At 33.0% G+C, this 8,610-nt stretch overlaps 3 protein-coding genes across 3 annotated transcripts in view; 2 read left to right on the top strand and 1 right to left on the bottom strand.

Moving 5' to 3' along the window:
• LOC104708911 (probable protein phosphatase 2C 66) overlaps positions 1 to 617 on the top strand; it is a 3,693-nt gene extending 3,076 nt beyond the window's left edge. Inside the window, exons 3-4 of the mRNA XM_010425567.2 lie at positions 21 to 285; positions 391 to 617. Coding sequence (XP_010423869.1) covers positions 21 to 285; positions 391 to 506 — 381 coding nt within the window. The 3' untranslated portion in view covers positions 507 to 617. The remainder of the gene's footprint in view (positions 1 to 20; positions 286 to 390) is intronic.
• Positions 1,614 to 4,280, bottom strand: LOC104708910 (dol-P-Glc:Glc(2)Man(9)GlcNAc(2)-PP-Dol alpha-1,2-glucosyltransferase). The gene is made up of 8 exons (XM_010425566.2): positions 3,957 to 4,280; positions 3,741 to 3,829; positions 3,288 to 3,624; positions 2,936 to 3,197; positions 2,702 to 2,839; positions 2,417 to 2,621; positions 2,188 to 2,330; positions 1,614 to 2,089 (listed from the first exon to the last, which is right to left on the bottom strand). The coding sequence occupies exons 1-8, from the start codon at positions 4,044 to 4,046 to the stop codon at positions 1,824 to 1,826; spliced, it is 1,530 nt and encodes a 509-aa protein (XP_010423868.1). The 5' UTR covers positions 4,047 to 4,280; the 3' UTR covers positions 1,614 to 1,823.
• Positions 8,131 to 8,604, top strand: LOC104708906 (cyclin-dependent protein kinase inhibitor SMR3-like). Its single transcript, XM_010425563.2, has one exon. The coding sequence runs from the start codon at positions 8,270 to 8,272 to the stop codon at positions 8,597 to 8,599; it is 330 nt and encodes a 109-aa protein (XP_010423865.1). The 5' UTR covers positions 8,131 to 8,269; the 3' UTR covers positions 8,600 to 8,604.

Here is an 8,610-nt window from a genome sequence, read left to right as displayed (position 1 = left end):
TCAATTCTTTTCCCGCACAGCCTAAATGGAACGATGCACTTTTAGAGATGTTCAGGATAGACTACATTGGGACATCACCATACATTACATGTTCTCCATCACTGTGTCACCACAAGCTAACGTCACGTGACAAATTCCTAATCCTCTCTTCTGATGGATTGTATGAATATTTCTCAAACCAAGAAGCCATCTTCGAGGTTGAATCTTTCATATCTGCTTTTCCTGAAGGCGATCCAGCTCAACACTTAATCCAAGAAGTCCTCCTTCGTGCTGCCAACAAGTTTGGTAAGAAAATAAAATATATATTTTCCTCACATAAAAAAAAAGCCAAACTTCTGAATATTAATTGTTGAATTCTTATCTTTTTTTGTTTTTTTTGTTTCATTTTAGGTATGGATTTTCATGAATTGTTGGAGATACCACAAGGAGATCGTCGGAGGTATCACGATGATGTCTCTGTGATAGTGATCTCACTTGAAGGAAGAATATGGAGATCATCAATGTGAATATTATTGTTGTTTTTATTCATGAATTTGAATATATTGAAGAACTAATTACAATAACTCGGCTTGATTTTTTTTTTCCGATTTAAAGTTTTTATTCTCATAATTTTTTCATATGTTGTATCTATGTTACCTATAATATAGTTTAGTAAAAATACACCAAACTGGCATATATATTTTCATACCTTTTGCTTTTTGGGTTATTTGGAGTTTTACTCATTGTATTTTTGTATGTATATCAAATCCATTTATTAGTTTCTACCACGTTAAAAATGTAGAAGATCTTAATGTCAATATTATTTGAAAAGAGGCATACTCTGTAGTTAATTTTGAGCCAACCCACGATATTACACATCGAACAAAAATTGCAAGTCCTTTTCAGAAAGTACTTCCACATATCAATGGTTGTCATTTGTTTAATATTCAATTTATATATTCCTCAGACACTTTATTATAAGATTCAAACTATTTTAAAAGCCTGTAAATTCTAAGTTTCTAACCTCTAATGGTTGTCATTTGTTTCAATCTGAAAAAGTCGAAAGACGCGTTTTGGAGACAACATGTCAATGGTTAGATAAAAACTCTCGTTTGACATAATATTTTATCAACTTATCCATTTTTACTCACAGATTTGAATCTTCATTTTTTTTTCCTCTAGACTTTCCAGTCAATCTTCTTTTACTTTCACAAACGACACTTTTTGTTGTTTTTTTCTTTGTGGAAATTACAAAATGTTACTTTTCCATTCCAAATATTTGTCACTTCAAATTCGACTTGAAATGTTATCAGATTCACTTTTTTTTTTTTTCATCAGTCACGGTTATATAAAGGATTATTGCGATTATCATCAATGTCGTCGACCTGCAAATTTATATAACTGTCTAAAAATTATTTCTTTAAATAATGAAAATAATCCGAACAGAACAGAGTTAACTACTTAGCTTACTTAATTTCAAAATATATTTCTCCTGTTTTTCCAAGTTTGGTAAAACTACTAAAACATTAGGACTGGATCAAAAGACATTCGAGTTCCTAATATTCCGGTGTAATCTATTCATAAACAGATCTCAAAAGACTTCGTTCCCATGACTTTGGAAATTCTCTTCCACATTGACTCGCCTAAATTCTCACATTAACCAACCACTTTCCTAATTCGATGACTATTACATACTTTACCGTTACATATGTTGTTTTTGCCATGTGGCTATACAGTATAGAAGAACCAAAATAAAACTATAGCCAGACAATGCGGAACTGTTGTAATCGGTTTTACCAAAAGAAACCTTAAACTGATGTTTATATAATAACAACATAATGAACTCACCATATAAACCTCTGGACACCATCCTCATGGCTCCACTTAAACGGTCTAAACAAGAACATTGCCATTGTAAACACATTAACAGAAACAAAAATAGTTCCGATGAGAAGCCAAGAGGCCAAGCCGCTGTTTCTGACACAGGAGTGAAGCATGAAGAGGTAAAACGGAATGGTGTAATATCTGAACTCGATCAATGGCGTAGGAGCAAGAACAGCGCACGTAGCTAAGAAATAGACCAATACCCATATCTGCCTTCGAGTTTTCGCTATAGAGTTGAGGACAAATAAGTCAGGTTCACAATGCAAAAAAATAGCGGGAAAAGTAAAGAATCACATTATACTACAAGAAACGGTTTTAACATACCTAATAGAGTTAGGATTGAGAACCAAGAATAGACGTAAACCGGGACTAACAGGTACTTCATTGACCAATGAAAGTTGATAATCTTTCTCCATAGATAGAAGGGATAATGGCGATTATCGGCGAGAAGATATGGATGAGCCAAGCTACAAATAATTTTCAGAAAACAAAGAGAATGAGAGTTTGTAGTAGAAGAGCTTAAGGCGTTTTGAGAGGAGTCAAGAAACCGAACCTGAAAAAGTGTACAGAGGCAAATCCGGCTATTAGAGCTACAAGACTAAGTAGCAGGCTTACAGGCCAAGTTCTATGGATCTTTTGAAACATAATTCTCAGTTGAACTACTGAGAAGTGTAGGGGAGCAGTGAACAGAGCAGAAACGAGACTAAAATACATTATCTGCGCAAAATGCAGTGAAACTACATGAGCCTCTTTTGCACCTGTGAATTTGAGGTGTTGGATCAGTAAAGAGACTCATAAAGTTCCATTTCAACGAAATATGTAAACTGAATTGACATACCGAGGACTATACCACCATTCCACAGGATAAAAATACCAAACAGTACCACAACGACGATAAAAGGGCTAAATTTGAGCAAAAGCCTCCATTTCATATTCCAAGATGATGAGATTACAGCATAAGTATCATAGAGTAGGCCTGCATTTTTAACCTTCTATTATGTAAGAGATGAGGAACATTTATGCTTAGCTATAACTTTTCCAAACTATAAATAAAACATGTAAACCAGCGTACCTGAAGTATCCTTTGCAAAAGAAACAGTTTTACCATGGTTAAAACGGTCTGAAGCGTCTGAACTGCTATCAGGTTTTCTTTTTCTAAGATTTGATCTCAGAGTTGCTCCTTTCCTATCACTCGCCTGATGCAAATCTTGATTTACTATTTCTTTCTCTTTCTGCCTCGTCGAGTCAAGAGTGAAGTCTATAACACCTGAGCAAGCAACGAAAAGCATCCAGACTACATTTGTTTGTCGGATAAAAACTGCTAAAGTGCCAAACTGCAAGAACAAACCCGTAATAAATTCGCCTACATACTAGTAACTCTAAGATCTAACAGAGTCAATACCAATTTGCTTCAAATTACTTACCAATGCACTGAGCATATATCTTTTCTTCAAACAAGCGAGGTACATGGCAAGAACTGCGGTTAATGACGCAACATCTGTATAGTAGAGGAAAGTGAAGAACCAATGGAGAGGGTAAAACGACATAACTACCGCCATAAAAGTTACTTTTCTATCACTGAGATTGGGCCCCAAGAATCTGATTATCTCATACACTAGAACTCCACACAACACTGCAAAAACAGCATTTGTAGACCGTAGGACAGACGTAGAACAAGCTTCTGCAAAGGACTGCGTAGTATTTTTCATCAACAACATCCCTGGAAACAAATTAGCAACATGTACTAGTGAAAGATAGTACCTGCAATATCAAAATTCCCAAATCAAAACACAATTAAAAAAAATCCAGACTTTAAAGGTGACACTACTTGAGAATTTATATAAGAAGGTGATGATTCAAGAAGAAGAGAGTATTACAATCCAGGTGGGGTAGTGATCATTGGATCCCAGCTTCTAAAATTCCCATTACAGTACTGCTGAGCTTGAGGCACATGGAATATCTCGTCCTGCAAGTAATCAAAAACAAATCAGAGAGAGAGAGAGAGAGAGAGAGAGAGAGAGAGAGAGAGTTCTCAATCACAGATTAAATCGAAGAACCCAAATTCTAAAAAAGGGGATTCTTTTTTTTGTTACCATGTAGGGTTCAGGAACAATATGATTGACGATGATCGACATCGGAATCACCCATAAGCTCGTTATAGCTGCAACGGCTAATTTCCCCATAGTTTCCACTAATTCCCAGAAAAAATAATCAATCAGATCCAAATAATTCGCGGATCAATCATGGGTTTTCGTGCCCTAACGAATCATCCATAACGGAAATCGAATTTTCCCGGAAAAGGTATTAAGTGAGCTGAAGAAGACGGTGAGGTTTCGTCGGTGAAAAAACTCGGGAGGAGGAGTCAAATCGAAGTCAATGTTTCAATATTGGGCTTTTACTAAAAGCCCAAGTCAGATGTAACGAGAAAGCCCTGTATGTATTTAGATATATTTATAATTCTCGTACCTTAAAAAGTAGATCTTTTCTATTAGACCTCAATGTTTTCATAAAACCTTTAACTTAAGACCCAAAAGTTTTGGTTATTTATTCGGATTTTTATTTATTTTCGCTTTAATACGTTGTCAACTTCACTCGTCGTAGATCAATTATCAACTTTATTTTCTGATAAGCATTGCACAGCTGTGTGTGTATCATTTTTTTTTTTTCTTTGGTAATAATGCCGAGCTGATATCGATATGACTCCGAATGAGTTTGCATTACTCTTATAACGAAAATGATATTCTAAAATCATCATATTATTTCGACATAAATTCACATCTTAGTTTAAGTTCATATATGTATTAGTAGTTTAGTTAGCGAGTTGTTTTTAGTTTAAGTCTACAAATTTAACCATATCAAATAGAGTTTGAAACTCTTTGCGGCTAGCAAATTCATAATCATATAATATATAGAACCAAAAAAAAATGCATGTGCGACTTACAATACAAAATTCCACAACTCATGTAAATAGTATGTAACTTCCATGAAATTTTCTCTTAGAAAAATGGTCCATTATAATTATTAGACAAACAAGACTAAGCATGTCCTACACAAATAGACAACAAAGCTGTCTCGTGTCCTTAAGAATATACACTGCAAAGGCGATTTTTATTAAAAGATGTGGGAATCACAACTAAAGCTTTTGAAAGCATCTCTGGACCCAGATCCCAACCTTTATCTTAATTTTACTATACCATATGTTTTGACTTTAGTTTATATTACTAGTACTTTTTTTGAGGTAAACTCCATAAGTAAAAGCTGTTTTCCCGTTTGCTTGCAAATGGAGACCTAAATAACACTATTAAATTTGCATAAATTCACCGTACACATTGTGATTATTTAGAGGGGGTTTTATGATTAAAGTAAGGTTTCAACTTCCACTAAGTAGTTTAGCGAGGTGAATAATAGTTTGTTACTGATGATGATCACTGGATAGAGTGGGTAAAAAACCAAGCAAAAGAAATGGTCCCAAAATTTGCATGTGGGATTTGATTCAAATATGTCTAAGCAGCATCCGTTGATGTCATAAAGTATCTCATTTTCTTACCTCTCCACATGTGTAAAAAAGGCAAACCACCTTTGCTATATAAAAAGCGAGAGAAACTACCCTCTTTGAATTATTATTTATACATATATCAATATGTATGTACTTTATGACGTTAACAATCGAGCTAGGTATTTGTACTAGGAAAAGAAAATTCTGCGTCGATATAATTCTAATCAGTGGAATAATTAAGGGAAACCCTGATTATAAGTTTCTTATATCAGTATATGGTACCATCATTTTGTAAATTTACGAAGATTTATTTGTTTAGAATAATAAGGCTTATAATCTCTCTTATTTTTGGGTTAAAATTAAGCTAGTATGTGATATAGCATAGCTAGAAAGTCTTATTATAACTAGTTATTGTATGCTTTGCAGGAGTTTGTGAAATTCGATTGTACGATCTTGTTAATTTTTCAGACTATTAAAATGGTCAATGCGAAAACATGTTATTTGATCATGTTTTGCAACTTTCTCTCATGACCTTTAATAGTACTATTTACACTTATGAATCATAAATTTCGTACTTGAATTGAGAATTGTTTCTCCTAATTTTGTGACCCAATAATATATTAAAATTTATTAAGCCAAACAAGAAAAGGTATATAACAAAACGTGAAAGATGGAGGGCATGATGATCAACCATGTGCGTAGTCATCGCACCACATGCCTAGTCGCCAAATCTTTCATTATCCTTTGCTAACCCTTTTAATTTACTCACTTAATCCATACTTAATCCCCTAATTTAATATCATATACTTACAACTATATAATTCCACAACTTGTTTAATTGGAGGGTGGTTCTGGTGGTCGTCATTTAGAGAGAGGTATGGTAAGTTTACCAAATCTGAAGTGGTTCACATTTTACGGCCGAGAGGAATCCAAAGCTGTATTTTTTCCACGAGTATCACTCATAGATTAATCTATAATTGTAGAGAAGGCAATATTTTCAATGTTTATGATAATTAACAAGTACAACAATAACAATCATGATGGATAAAACAAAAATGTTAAAATGGAAGGAAAAAAAACACATTTTGGAACAGAGTGGATTGTTATTGGTTTCGAACATGAAAGGTTGCGTCTGAAATCTGGAGATCTCACGATGTTAAGGATAATATGATTAGTAAGTACTCATTATCATACCCCCGAATAATTGCTGCATTTAATAATAATCTTATGTTTTGTCCTCTATCATAAATCCATAAACAAACAAAAATAGTTAAATTAAATATTTGGTCGATATATGTAAAGGTTTATGCAATAAAAAGAGATCAATATATTCGTGACTGATAAGGAAAGGAACAGTGACAAGTATCAACAAAAATAATTAGTGCGATTGAAGTCAATTATTAGTTGGTGATTCAATACTTGCGTGCACGATAAAGGAAGCATCTGAGAAAATTATGTTTTGACGATACTGGAAATTTTTTTTCTTTCCTTTTATCATAGACGACATCGTATATATATATGAAGAAACATGAGAATGAGAAGAGAAACTCAAACATAGAAGTTTCAAAAATATATTATCGCCAGGTCCCCATGCAAAGCAAAGGCACGTGCGTCTGATTTGCATCAAAGTTTGTGGACAAATTATTTATTTTCCTTTTCGTTTTTTTTATCGATATGTTTCATTTTCCGTTTATTAAAAAAAAAAAAATCGTGCTTTACAGATATAGGAATGTAAAATGCTCAAGTAGTAAGCGGAATGTTTTTCCTGATCATCAAGATCCCTAGTTATTCTTCTTAAAGTCATTAAGACTAATCAAATCATCGAAACAACTAATAAATTAAAGAATTTCATAGACATGAGATCAGTAAAAGTATTTTTAGTTTAAATTTTGTCAACGAAACAATATTGCTTTCTTGTATTAATAAATAAATAAACACAAAACTGCTTTTTTGTAAATAGTTTTACTAGAACTTTTTAAAAACTTCAATATCCTACTATATTAATTGGGAAGTACAAATATAAAATTAACCTTAAAATGTGTAAAAATTTACATTCACTTGCCATTAGAAAACCTTAATTAATTAATTAATCTTTATTAATTATTAATAAACAAAAAAACCATTAGCAGATCAAATTAAATTAAAACTACAAAAGTAAATAGAATATATTCGAATCTAAACTAATTTGTATTTGAAAACAAAAATATTATTAGAAAATTAACAGCTAAGATTTTAAAAATCTAATCGAATAAAATCTACAATTACAAATTTTATCAACATTTTTTACCAGCACAAGTTAAATTTTTTATTAAATATCTAATCTAATAAAATCTATATCAGTTATGTTTAACAGCTTAGATTTTAAAAATTAATAAATAACATAATACCAAAATAAAATATTATAAATTTTCATCAAAAAAAATTCAACCTGCGGTTTTTCGCGGGTTAGTACCTAAGTATAAAAATTAAGAGCTCTATATATATATATATCATCTTATTTCTGAAACTTCCTGATTTTATTATTTTTTGGTTATTTTTCTTGCATGCATGCATATATATTGTAAATTGTGGTAGTGCTAAATCTTATAGTTATAGGTGTTATAAGCATTGTAAATTGTGGTTCGTAAATACTTGTGTTGATTTTCATTAGACAGTTATTTTTCTAGCTTACTCAAAAAATGAAGATATGCATGTATATGTGTATATAGTGAGCATATATAATAAAAACAAAATCAAATAAATTTAACTTATTTTATGTAATCCCGCCACTTGGGAGACAGATCACTAGTTAGTTGAAATGGAGGCTTTCAAGCTTCCGATCCAACGCACGCAATCTCTCTCCTCTCTTCCCTCATCCCTCTTCTCTTCTCTCTTTTTCTCTCTTTCTTTCTCTTTCTAAAAACTCGTCTAATGGCAGAGATCTGCTGCGTCAAGGAGATCCAAGAAGAAGACGTCGAGAAGACCCGACCCGAGTTAGATCTCCCTGATCATGAAGATCCAACGGTCAGCGACGAAGATGGGTGCAAGACTCCAACATCGTCCGATCACAAGATTCCGGAGGTGACGTATACGTTATGCCCACCGGCTCCGAGAAAACCTAAACCGAACCGGTCTTCTGGTACGAAACGAAAATTAACGCCGGTTAATGTTGTTAACCGTATACCGATTGATCTGAGCCGTGAGATCGAGATGTTCTTCGAGGATTTGGACCGTAGGATCAAGAAGTCACGGAAACAATAAAGAACAAGATT

Source organism: Camelina sativa, chromosome 8 (assembly GCF_000633955.1).
Source record: "Camelina sativa cultivar DH55 chromosome 8, Cs, whole genome shotgun sequence".
Lineage (NCBI taxonomy): Eukaryota > Viridiplantae > Streptophyta > Magnoliopsida > Brassicales > Brassicaceae > Camelina > Camelina sativa.
This window is presented reverse-complemented; position numbering and strand designations above follow the sequence as displayed.

Excerpts from the sequence above, each read along its gene's own strand:
- LOC104708906 (XM_010425563.2), top strand. The coding sequence starts at position 8,270 with ATGGCAGAGATCTGCTGCGTCAAGGAGATCCAAGAAGAAGACGTCGAG.
- LOC104708910 (XM_010425566.2), bottom strand. The coding sequence starts at position 4,046 with ATGGGGAAATTAGCCGTTGCAGCTATAACGAGCTTATGGGTGATTCCG. Across the intron at positions 3,625-3,740 it reads ATCACTACCCCACCTGGATT|GTACTATCTTTCACTAGTAC; the intron begins GTAATACTCTCT and ends TTGATATTGCAG. Across the intron at positions 2,840-2,935 it reads TTTTGCAAAGGATACTTCAG|GCCTACTCTATGATACTTAT; the intron begins GTACGCTGGTTT and ends TTAAAAATGCAG.